A 13,207-nucleotide genomic window follows, 5' to 3' on the forward strand; every position below is an offset into this window, starting at 1 on the left:
AGCTTTTCCTGCTCCAGATTTCCCACCGTGGTCAGAAAGCACAGGGGAGACACTTTGTTTCTCTCACTATGACTCTAGAGTCACTACTCGCTCCGAAGCTAAACGCCGTCACTCTTTCACTTTTCCCTCTACCACACACTCCCACCCCCCCCCCTACACACACACACGCCGGCTCGACACACACACCAGCGCACAAGTATAAACATCAGGCCACTTACGTAGGCTACAGCGAAAGTTCTGCGTGGAGCCTGCGCAGGACTATAAAACAGCCGTAAGAAAGGGAAGAACAGTGAAAGGTTGTGATTTTGATTTTCACCTGAAAAACATGAGTTAGTTACAACAAGTGTTCAGCAGGGAGTGGACAAGGTTAGAGAGAGAGAGAGAGAGAGAGCATTGGTTTGTTCACTTTCCAGCGTGGTATGTGATCCAGATGTGATGTAGCGCTGCAGTGACACACACACATTTACCAGCGCTTGCACACATATGGACTCTCAGTGTTTACCACTCCCTCTGTGCCTGAACAGGATGACTGGGCACAACATGCTCAGCACAAGCACGCACACACACAAAATACACCACAGAAAGAGAGACATGTACATTTATCTCCAAAATGTAAGTTAGCCTTCATCAAGGTGGTGTGTCTGTGTGTGTTTCTGTGCGTTTACAAGTGCTGATACAAGTGCTCTCTCATTGAAGAGAGATGAAATATCAGAAAGAGCACATCATCATCATCGGCACAATATGTTAGTGAAAGATATACGACTAATAATAATAATAATACGACTTTACGTGCGTTAATTTACATGCAGTCCTTTAACGAGTTTTCTTTTGCTGCTTTAAATACCTGATATCACTTATCCGTTCTGCACAGGAAACAATGTGTTTTGAATTAACCGTTTGATCGACAATGAACACAAACCCCAAAGATGAAAACAAAATGAAAAAATAAGATCCTCAGGGTCAGAGATTACCACAGGGGGGTGAGTTTATCAGCTGGTGTGGAGGGTTTGGGGGGGAATGTGTCACAGAAAGCTTCTGTTGAGGGTCACACATTGTTCACAGGCCTCTAAAACTCAGCAGGAATACTGCTGACATCCTGTAAATCTTTCACTTCCCCTTACACTCACACTATTCACTTCTTTCTGTTCTGTCTTCAGTTAAGCCCTCTTTTGAATTTCTTCTCATTTATATGATTTAGGCTGATGAAATTGATGTATTTTTTTATCCCAAATCCTGCTCAGTGGAGTTTGAACGTAGCAGCAGCTACCACAGTGAGGCAGAATAAAATAAGGTCTCTCTCTTCATTCCTACACATGGTTTCAGTTCTCTCTTTTCCCACCCTGAGGCCCAGTGTGTGGGTCCATCAATGTTGTTGTTATTTTTTTGTTACCATGCCTCCTCTCCTTTCCTCCCCTCCTCCTCTATTAGTCATAACTTGCACCTCTTTTCCATGCTCACTGCTGTTGGTCCTGACTCCTTCTGTATCCCCTGTTGATGCGCAGCTGTCTCACACACACATACACGCACACACACACACACACAAACACAGCCTCTACATTGACAGTTTTTTTCTAGTGTGCGTGCTCCAAAAATGCAAAATTTATGAGCTCAGGAATGAAATTATAGACTCATCTGTAAAGGAAAAGAAAATGCAAAATATCTTATCTCCCTTTTTCCAGGAACGATCCTTTCAGTCTTAGGAGCACTGAAGTGTAGCGCACACATGCACATACACACCTGTAATGTGAATCACAGGTGTCCCAGCTTCACACTAGCTTTCTAGTTTCTATAAAACCTCAGTAAATATGGTGAAATTATGACAGTTTGGTCCTATACTTGTTTTGGCTGCATATAAGCTCTTTATGTCACTGTCATAGCGTCCCATCATTTAGGAGTGTGTGTGTGTGTGTGTGTGTGTGTGTGTGTGTGTGTGTGTGTGTGTGTGTGTGTGTGTGTGTGTGTGTGTGTGTGTGTGTGTGTGCCCGCCCGCCCGCCCGCCCGCCTAAGACTGCCAAGCAGAGATTTACAGAAAAGCTTTCTACATAATTGAAGATATTTTTGTCTCCTCTCCGACATATCGCTGAGTCAGATTCTTTTGGAGGGAGCAATGTCTTTTATACAGAGAGCCCTTTCCAACCTGTGTGTGTGGGTGTGTGGGTGGGTCTCTTTTTGATTTGTTGAACAATAAGCATGAAAAAGCATTGATCTGTGTGTACGTCCATGTGTATGTTTGTGAGCGTATGTGTGTGCCTGCGCCGCTGCAGTGTGTATTTGAACGTGGGAGTGTGCACCTCCATAATCTATGCCAGCAGTTCCCCTGGGTCCAGTTCTAAGTGTTGGTGTCTCATCCCATGCATGTTGATGACTTGCATCGTCACCTGCAGCAGTAGTAGACACATTATGTAAGACAACACTCCGCTGCAGAGGGACCTTTCCTGCATTACAAGGCCCTCTGCTGCGCATGTACAGTCGGCCTGCTTACGCACACATGGGCCTCCGCATGGCTCTAATCTTCACACACATCAAGGACAAGGGCTTGGGGCAAGACACATTCTCTCACTGTCTCACATAAACATACACAAACGCACAAGTCGGTCCCATTCCCATTGCCGTCGACACTGCTGTCACACCCTGGAAAGGTCAGCACATTTACACTGTGACAGGGCCTGACCTTTGCAAGCATAGAGTGCTGGGTAGAATCTTAATGGACTAGACTGTGTGTTTTGTGTTTATGTGTGTTGAGTTGTTCGCGCACATGGGAGCGTGTGTGTTCTTGCGCCCAGGTAACGTATAGGCACTTGGTTTGTTTTAACGCCTGGTCCCGAGACTTAAGTGGAGGATTCAAAGGTTAGACCGGAATAAAAAGGCAAAAGCAAAAAAAAGCAAAAACAAACGAGAAGAGTGAGCACAAGAGACAGAATGAAGAGGAGAAGGGGAACAAGAGATGGTCTTGCATTTGAAACGTCGGGAGAAAGAGAGGTTTGAGGGAAGAGGGTCTCTTTCCTTGCCTCACCTTCAAGGTGGGCCGGCAGCGATAAGAGTCTCATTAGGTAGTTAATGACAGGCATAAAGGACATGACATTAACGCTGGGTTAATGTCAGAAGCCGTTGCCAGCTGTGGCCAGCCCTTTCATGTCTGCCATTTCTCCAGCTGGGGCGCCGTCGCGCTCATTTCCATAGGAAGTTCCTTTAAGCGGATCAATTGTGTATCACGCCGTGTTTGTCGCCCTTAGTGCCTTTAAATGTTAATAGTTGTCATGCAGAAAGACCAGTATGCGGCTCTAGTGTTGCCACTAACAGCCAGCCAGCAGAGCAGAGCAAAGAGTGGTGATGAATCCATGTGACTTTTTCTTAGATGCTTGCATGCTTGTGTTTCTTTTCCAACTGATGAGCTCTGTCCCACAGGACTTCTTCAGGCTTTTAAGTCTCAGAGTGGTTTGGATAAACTTAAATGCGACATGTCAGTGAAAGCTAACAAAGCAATATGAAATATAATATGCTTAAGAATCCACTTTCAGAAAAAGAAGCCAGGGTTGTACATCTGTAGCTGCAATGGTTATACAGGGAGAGACTGAGGGGAAGAACAGCTTACACAGTTTATTCACATGATAAATTTGGATCTTCGGTTGAGACGTCACCCAAAACCTCCGCGTAAACTCCCATCACACACCAGGGTTGACCCATCTGCTCCTAATAACACAGCGCTTTCTCCCACTTCACATTCCGACTGCAGCCTGTTCAACATGTGTGTTTGTGCGCACATGTGATGTTTTTTAATGAGCAAGTTGTTATGCCTTTAGTGTATTGCATGTGTTTTCTTGTGATATATGTGTGCCTAAATAGATGTTAGGGGCAGAGAGAAAATCATACATTTCACTTTGTGTTTGCTGTGTCCCTTCTTCTGAGTGCGTGTGAGTTATAGTGTGAGCGAGACACTTGGTAACACACACGCACACAAGAAAAGAGTGTGTGTGTGTGTGTGTGTGTGTGTGTGTGTGTGTGTGTGTGTGTGTGTGCTCTCTGACAGCCAGTGAGTAGTCCCAGTAGAGTGTGATCATCCTGTCCAAGGTCGAGGAGAGTTTGTTAGACACATCCATCCATCAGCCTTAACCCCAGTCCTGTATGCATGTGAATGTGTGTGACTCTGCATCTGTGTGTAGTAGCACGTGTGCATCTGTGTGTGTCTACATATTTGACAGATACTGACGCCTGAGCACCCAGACATAACATGACGGGGCCCCCTTTGGGTGCTCTTGGGCTATCTGCGCCTGCCCCTCTCCTGTCTCTGGCACTCTGGGTGGGATGGCCGTATGGAGACAGTAGACAGGACTTAGTTTTGAGCAATGACCTCACACACTCAGTTATGACATGTGCTTTAATTTACACTTGATATACAGTGCTGTTTATTTTAGTCTGAAATATGGGTAGAAATGATTCAAAACCGCAGTATAACTTCAGTTTCCTGTTTAAAACATTGTCTCACTGATATTAAAGTGAAGCTGAACTGTGCAAAAGAGATTATATGCAGGGGGGACGCTTGTAAAAGCTGAAGTTTGCAATGAAAAAAATGCCAGGCAACCAGTGGACACAAGGAAGTTGTTGGTCCAGGCCAATATATAGTCATGTACATAACCACATAAGCTTTTGTATGGATCAATCAAAGATATATAAAGTGCAAATCAGTGGACTTTAGACATGATGTTAGATGGATTTTTACCTTTCGACAGAGCATGTCAGGGTTGTAGGCTTGGACCCAAATGCAGGAAGGCGAGGAGAGTGCAGCAGTTTGAAATAATAGTCATTTAATAAGAACTCAAAGAGACTTACAAATGTAAGCAGAGCAGGTGAGCAAATCCAAAAAACACAGGAAGACGGAAAGAACAAGTACAAATCCAGGAGAACAAAAAACACGGGCGGGAAAACCAGGCAAGACTAGTGAGGAAAGACAGACCTCAAAATAAAACAGGAAACACTAACAACAGAAACACACAATCATGACAGAGCAAGTCGAGCTGTTTACCCTTGTTTCCAGCCTCTATGCTAAGCTAACCTGCCGCTGGCTGTAGCTTCATATTTAGCGTACAGACGTGACCGTAGTATCAATCTTCTTCATCTAACTCTCAAGAAAGCAAAACAAAGAGTCAAACTATTAGCTTCTCCTTACTTTGCTATCTTAATAACTGGAATATAGGCCTAATGGAGGGCCATTAAAGATGCATAAAGAGACACTATATTTCATTACATCCTTTGTTGCTTATCACCTCCTCTCACACCTGTTATTTTCTGGCCCTCCCTCACGTATGCTACTATGGAATAATAATACCTTAAACAAAGATTAGGTGATTAATGTGTCCTCTTTACAGTAATATGATGTCTGAGGGTTGTTTCATACGCCCACCTTTGACCTGAGCTGTGTTATGTTTGTTTCTGTAGAAACCACCACGCCGGCAGACACCGTCACGCCAACTCTGCCTGCTGACATTGAAACCACCACAGTCCCCATTTCGACTACAGGTGAGACCAGGAAACAAAGACAAAAAAATACTGGTTTAATAGTATTATTAGGACGCAGTAATAGAAAAGATGAAAGCCTTTTGAAAGGGCTGTATGACATAATGGAGAGCAGCCGTGAATGCTTCTCTATCTGAAATGATTTCTCACACCTTGGTGCCCTTTGGCTCTCACTCTAACTCTCTTTTCCTTCCTTACTGCTCTCCACTTCTACAGTAGCCACCTCTCCTCCATCAGACAGCGTGTGTGACTTTGACCATGGCCTGTGTGGGTGGACGCACGACCCCAACGCCCCTCTGCTCTGGTCCCTGCACAGCCACGGTGAGTCTCCTAAAACAGTCATGTGAAGATTCTGCGTGACTCACCGCCGCTGTCTGGTTAGCAGAACGACTCAGAGCTGCTTCAGGGAGCTTCTGTTTTTCTCAGCGTAGCAAGCATTTGATGGGCAGTGACCTGCAGGGGTTGTCTGGGTGATTTTACAAAACAATGCAGTTAGCAGCTCAGGCTGATTACGGACATCTAACATGGGATCTGTGCTGCAGAGCTTTTATGTATGCAGCTGCAAGGAAAATTCCATTTCGGCACAGAAAATTGCACAAACACAAATGCATTAAGTTTATTTTATCAACTTCACTCAGTCTAGACAAGACACTAATTAAATGAAGTCATTCTCTTTGTGCATCTTCATTGAGTCCCTTTTCAATTTGATTAAAATTATTCCTTAAATTGAAACCAGTCTAATTTAGCAGCAACATTGTCTGCCAGCCGCGCCACTCTTTCCCGAGCGAATGAGAATGAAAATGAATTTGAGGGAATGAGAGGGGAAAGAGACACCGCCGTGTCAAGCACATACAGCCTCACATGTGACATACACCAGCCCTCCGCTCGCTCGCCAGTGTGTCAAAATGTGCAACGTGTCTGCAGAAAGGGGTTAAGACCCAGTAGCTCCAATTAAGTTCAGAGTAGTAGATTCCAAAGACGAGCAGTTATTCCCAGTCGTCCGTTACTGCCTCTCCATTACCGCAGGCACATCCCAGATGAGGCTGTGTAGACTTACATCTACTTAGACACTCCATGAAGAAATAATAATTCATTTTCCCTTTTATACATATCCGCGGATCAAAAGTGCAGCTTTTGGCGTGTTATTAAAAACTATATAAGATATATCCTGCTGGGTTTAGGGAGTTCTTTTTTATAGCACTATTTATAATTTTTCTTGGACAGGGTAAGGGAGTGTTATCCCAACCTTGTTTTAAAATTCACTGGTCTTGAGCAAGTTTCCATGAAAGATTCAGCATCTCTCCAGCTGGAAAGAATTAAACAGGAGGGTTTTTTTTTGTCAAATTTGTGATGTCACCTGGGTCGTGTTCAGCAGGGCAACAGATCTCACTGCGAAGGCAGAAATGTTCCTGAAGCGTGACCGATTTAGCTCATAGCCATCTTTGACAGGGGGCTTCAAAGCAGCTTCTTTCATCACGGGCGGATTGGAAAGGGTTGCTTGGATTAGTCAGGTTGTGGCTTTCATGTATGGAGTATCATTTCCAGCCGTTTTGACACGCCACGCCAGCCTTTGATATTCCTATTGATGTCAAAGGTCAGAAATCCCAGCCAACACAGGATCATTATTTCACTGCTATCAAATCGCTGTTTAATCCTCTATGGAGTTCCTTTTCTCATGTGACCCAGAAACCATGAGCTCTTCACCTCTTGACCTCAGTCGTGAAACCAATTATTAGGCACAGAGGTGGAATTAGCCACCATATTTTGAGTTATTTGGCTTAATATACCCCCGCTAGTAAAAACACGCTAAATAGGCTTCATAGATTGAATCCTTGTTTGCTTCTCGCTGCAGGAGACCGCTGTGAAATGGATTAATAATGCTCTGTTGTGCCTGCGTACAGCGAGGCAGTCTCGATTATGAGCTGTCTGGCGAACAAGAGGCACAACAATGGGGGGTTCACTGCAAGACGCCGCACTTCAACGTGAGGCAGACCCGACGGAGGAGGCTTTGGTGCACACATTAAAATGTGTAATAAAACACCTCGTGGATCACAAATATGATTCGCCCGCACATCCTCTATAGTCGTATACACACATGCAGTATATACACAAGAAAACAGTGTCATGTGGAGCAAGGGGGAGTACCCACACACCACTCATTTGAGGGCTGCAAAGGGCCAAGGGACATACTGCCACACACTGTCTGAAGTGTCACACACAGGCGAGTCTGGGCGTATGGCGGCCAGAGGGGAGCTGTCAAGTCGGAGGAAGATTTGTCCCTCCAGATACTGCTTGTCGGAAGTGCTGGAAAGACCGCACACACACACAAACACACACACACACACACACCCACAAAATTTCACACACACACACAGCCAAAGGTTATGGACCCAGTCACTCAATAAATTGAGCATGGCTGGATGTAACTGTAAGGTACTTGGGATAAAAAACAGATGCTGTGCAGATAAACATTGTGGTGTACTGGGAATCAAAAACTGAAACGGACACACACTATGGGAAATACCTGTATGATCCCTTTTTTCTTGCTTGTAAGACAGAAAGACACACACACACACACACACACACAGTTGTACATGATGAAGCAGGTGATTTAATCTGCAGATTGTTGATACTGGACACTTTCCCACAGGGCCCACTTAAGAAATTCTTCACCAGACGCCTGTTTGAGTCACTGTCACACACACACACACACACACACACACACACACACACACACACACACACACACTCAAACATACTGTAGGCTCACCAATCTCTCACAATGGAATTCATGTCGGCATCCAATTTGCAAACTAAACATCCTCTGGTGTAAACAAATGGAGTGGTGTGCGTTTTGTTGGGACTTTTCCGCTGTTGAAGTCATTTACCTGGAAGGGAATGAAGAGAAATAGGCCCCGAGGGTCTTGGCTGGAGTTCTGGTAGCACTCTATGTTAGAATGACGCTCTCCGGTCCTATTCATCCGTGTGTTTATATTTGTCATTTCCCTATTGTTTGGTGTGACTATTGTGTGGTAGCGATCCCGTTCCTGTTAACAACTCGTGATTCATGTCTTTTTTGTTTGAGATATCTGTAATTGTGTGAAAACCTACTGTGTATATGGGTATTTATGTGTCTACGTCTGCCTGTATGTGCAAACAGTGATGATTTATGGTTGTGTGACTGTATGCACACACAGTATGTGTACGTGCTCCATTTGTGCCCCACAAACTCATTCCAGCAGCTTCCATTTACAGTGGTTACTAGTTATACAAGTCTACACATCCTTTCAAATTTCCTAGTTTTTATGGCCTCGAGGGCTAAAATGAAAACCTATTAAATTAGGCTTTTTTCACTTTCATTTGACTGTAGCAACCAGCAAATTCAAGGTTAAAATAAAGCCCTGCTCATTTCTGGCAGTGTTACAAATACTAAAACAGCTTGGTTGCATATTGTTGCTCTGAATTTTTTTTTCTTCTATTTTTCACTTGATCCAATGTATTCCTGAGTTTATCCAATAGGTTTTAAAGTGTTTGATATGTCAGGATTTTCAAAACATGGAAATCGCCAAAGTTAGTCTGTACAATCGTAGCACATCTGGATTTGGGAACCCTTTGAACCACAGCTGAAAGAGTGTGTGGGGACTTGTGAAATTGGCATTACATTTTACACTTATTCCAATTAAGACAAAGTAATCTTTCATTATCTCCCCTCCAGAGCTCAACAGCTATCTGTACATGGACGCCAGCCTAAAGACAGAGCAGCAGCAAGCCCGTCTCGTGAGCCCCGTGGTGGCGGCAGACACGGGGCCCCTCTGCCTCCTCTTCTCCTACCAGCTGTGGGGGGAGGCCCAGGGCCACCTGAAGGTCCTGCTGCGGGACGCCCACAACGAGGAGACTGTCTTGTGGACACTGAAAGACGATCAGGGCCCCGTCTGGAGGGAGGGTCGCACCATCCTGCCTCGCTCCCCTAAAGACTTCCAGGTAGTAATAAACCAACATTCTTTAGGTTAAATAAAGAAGGCGACTAGAAAAGTCATAACAGCAATGCTATGAAAGCACCCGACTTCTGGCCAATATCAGCTATATTAAAGTATGTCTGCTTCATAATAAGCATCTGTGTCAAACCCTTTATTATATGTCTCCCCAGAAAGAGAAACATGTCTTTAATGTATTTATCAGGGTATGTGAAAGGGAGAAGCATTCATCTCAGAGCATATGAAAGCATCACTTTCAGTCTCTCTGTCACCTTAGGCCAGGTTTGACTTCAAAAGGAGCTTAAGTAAGCCATATTGTCTCTGTTGGCTGTGTGATTGTTTGGGGATCGCTGTGCATTTGTCAGAGACATCACGAGCAGTTAATGTTCTCATAAAAAAGTAAATTGAAGAATCTTGCAAAGAAGGGGAGGGTTGGGTGCAACTTTGAAATCAGGGGCACTGTATTACGTTTTTATCTTCTTTCTCCTCATCCTCCTCCTCCTCCCGCTTGTCACTGTTCTCAATTTACCCCCCGCCCCTCCCCCGGTCCCTGTTGCCTTCATCCTGTCTTCGTCTTCCTCTTCTTGTTCAACTTCTAACTCCTCCTCTTCCTCCCCTGTTTTGGATGCCGTAGGTTGTGATGGAAGGTTTCTTTGTGCACGGCACTAGAGGACACATCTGGATAGACAACATCCACGTGAGCTCTAGCACCCCTCTGAAAGAGTGTACACGTAAGTCACACACAAGCGCACGCACACACACACACACACACACACACACACACACAACTCTCTGACAGACAGACCGGGACAAACTGTATTTTTTGCTGAAATCTTTTCCCTCCATAAGAATATTTAAATACAAAAAAAAAAATATATACATACACACACACATCCATTTGACCCAGCAGCTCCCTCTCATCCTCTGTCAACTTCACCATCGCCTCATAATCTCGCCCTCCCATCAATCTGCCATTTCCATTTCCATTCCACCTCATCCACTTTCAGCCCGAAGGTCCTTGAACAGTGACACACATGAAGTGATAAACACCCTCGCCCCTTTCCAAACCTCCTTTCACTCCCGCACCCTCCCATCCCAGTTTCCGAGACACCCCACCGAATACAGGGATGAAAGGAGGAAGGAGAGGGAGGGACAGCATTTATTCCTCCCTAAAAAAAAAAAAAGAAAAGCAAAAGAAGAATAGGAAAACTAGGCCATAAACGCCCCTTGGGCCCCAGCGATGCTAATCTATGTTTCATTAGATTTCACTTCTTCTCTTTCTCTCCTCTCTCTCCATCTCTTTTACACTCACTCCTCTTTCGTATTTGTAAACAGAGCTTTTCCTGAGCCGTCAAAGGGAATTACTAGACAGGCTGTTTCCCAAGCAACTTTCTGGATGCCTGGTGTGAGTCGAGCGCCAGCACAGCCTCCTTAATCTGGCCCGAGCAGGGGCTTTGGAGAGGGTCTTAAACAGATCAGAGACCGAGCCGGGGGTTCACAGTGCTTTGGAGCTGGACCACAGTCCAAGTTTCATTGAGGGAAAGTGTGCATGCGTGTGTGAAGTGTCCCTAGGTTGCGGCATACACTCATGTTTTTGCATCAGTCATTTTTGTGTGTATGCGTGTGTCGAGAGAGTCTAAGCAGCACAGCAGCCTGGCAGGCAAAGATGACAGCCCAGCCCCCCTCCTGCCTTCATGCTGCTGTGTTTCCTCCTTCCTGCCTTCCCTCCCCTCCTTCGCCACTCCCAGAGCATTCTGGGATGTTGCTTATCACCCAACGCAGTTGAGTTTTTCACAGTGCGTTGGCGTTCCCGCCAAAAGGTGGCAGTTCCCAAGTCGGTTTCCCTCTTTCGTTCTCTCCCACCCGCCCCACGACACACACACATACACACACACACACAAACCCACACACACAAGTTCTTTGTGTTTGCATTCCAGGCAATCAAAGTGAAGGTTCTGCTCTGTGCATTTGCAGTAAGCCAAAAAACCCTGCCCGCTCTAGTTTAACTGGACTAGGCAGATAAACAACTGGAGATGCGTAAACTTTGCGTACGCAGATACACACACACACACACACACACACACACACACACACATGCACATGCACATAGCCTATACACTCTCTCAGCACAGCCCCACTTAGATTTCCAACTTACACAATGTGCTCTGTTTGAAATTGCATTATGGCAAAGAAGCCGAGTAAATGCCATAACTCACGTGAGTTAGCTGAGGAATTAACTTAAATTTCCTCAGGAGGACTTTGATAGTCTTGTGACATTTGTGTGACATTTGGCTGACTTTTCCCTCGTATTTAAAGTTATCTAACAGTTCGTTCTCTCTCTCCCTCTCTCTCTGTCTCTATTCCTGTCTCCATGTCTGCCTGACTCTCTCTCTGTCCTCGCAGAACCCATTGCAGCATTTTCTCCTGAAAATTCCGGTGAGTTTGACTTTGATATGATGTCACTTCCTGTCTGGTCTTGCTTCCTGCTCGTTGGTATGCACTAGCCTGGGGTTTTTTTGCTTGGTGGCACTAAGTAGCCCAAACCAGTCCTCACCGTCAACACAGAGGCTGAGTCTGCTAGAGCTGTGTGATTCCTGATCAATAAATCTGCATTCATTATTAAAACCCCTTGCTATAATCTTAATTATCAAATTTGCAAATACCAAATGAATTTTCCGAAATAAGTTGGAAGATAGATTATTTCAGTAATGCGCTGTTGTGCACTAGTTTTACCTTGTCAGTATCTGGAAACAAAGGATTAGGCTCAAAACAGCAAACTCTGCGTGCATGACAAGCCAAATCAAGTGCACCTCATGGAGTCAGATATTTGAAAAGAGCTACATATTCTCAGTTCTACGCTGCCTGACACAGCCTGAAGGGTTTTAAATAACTGTCTGCCTCGTGAAAAATATTTAGGGCATCCTGGGGGACTCTATGAGATTGATGTTAGTGTTTTGGCATCTCATAATGTCTTCCAATAAGATAAGAGTGCAAATGTGATGTGTGTGCACTTCTTTGGCTTTTCTACTCTTCCGCCCTCACACACGCACACACACACGTGCACACACACATACAATCACTCACACAGAGTCTCTAACCCTTGACACACATGTACAAACACACACATTAATATCACCACACACATACACACTAGTGTCCCCGGTGAAAAGCAATCAGATAGAGTGACTGAGCAGCGGCAAACACGGGTGTCTCTCTCTCCTCTCCCTAACTCAGCTCTGTCTAATGAGTGTGTGCAGTGTGAAGTAGCAGGAGCATGCACCATTTCCCTCTGTAATTATGTGACACGGTCCAAAAATCAGGATGTATTCAGCTCAGCTTCACTTTCCGTAGTTCAATTTGACATTCTCTCGGTCTTACGACTCTTCACATTAAGTCTGTATGGTACATTTGGGCTTTTTTCTTTTTTCAGCGTCTTCAGGGGTTTGTTTTTGCATAGCAGTCTTGGATAGTCGGATAGAGGCTTCTTGGAAGGTGGTTAGTTGGTTCTTACCAAGAATTTAAGAAGGGGGTTCAAGCCAGGGGCAGGAGTGTAGAGGATCTGTGGAGATAGTCTCCAAGGAGACAGCGCTTGGCTTGAGGAGGAGAGGACTGGCCAGGAGGCTGATGCATGAGAAAGAGGAAAATGTAAAACTAAGAACAGAGAACAGGATAAATTATGTACTCAAAACAAATCTGCCATCTCGAGCCAGCTAAATAACAAA

The 13,207-nt window shown here is 44.9% G+C and overlaps 1 protein-coding gene across 2 annotated transcripts in view; it reads left to right on the plus strand.

Annotated features, from left to right (window-relative positions):
• nrp2a (neuropilin 2a) overlaps nucleotides 1-13,207 on the plus strand; it is a 57,722-nt gene that overhangs the window by 39,621 nt on the left and 4,894 nt on the right. For both annotated transcript variants that reach the window (XM_028571829.1, XM_028571830.1), the window contains exons 12-16: nucleotides 5,434-5,514; nucleotides 5,728-5,832; nucleotides 9,227-9,492; nucleotides 10,120-10,216; nucleotides 11,889-11,921. In XM_028571829.1, the coding sequence (XP_028427630.1) occupies nucleotides 5,434-5,514; nucleotides 5,728-5,832; nucleotides 9,227-9,492; nucleotides 10,120-10,216; nucleotides 11,889-11,921 (582 nt within the window). The remainder of the gene's footprint in view (nucleotides 1-5,433; nucleotides 5,515-5,727; nucleotides 5,833-9,226; nucleotides 9,493-10,119; nucleotides 10,217-11,888; nucleotides 11,922-13,207) is intronic.

Source organism: Perca flavescens, chromosome 24, assembly GCF_004354835.1.
Source record: "Perca flavescens isolate YP-PL-M2 chromosome 24, PFLA_1.0, whole genome shotgun sequence".
Classification (NCBI taxonomy): domain Eukaryota; kingdom Metazoa; phylum Chordata; class Actinopteri; order Perciformes; family Percidae; genus Perca; species Perca flavescens.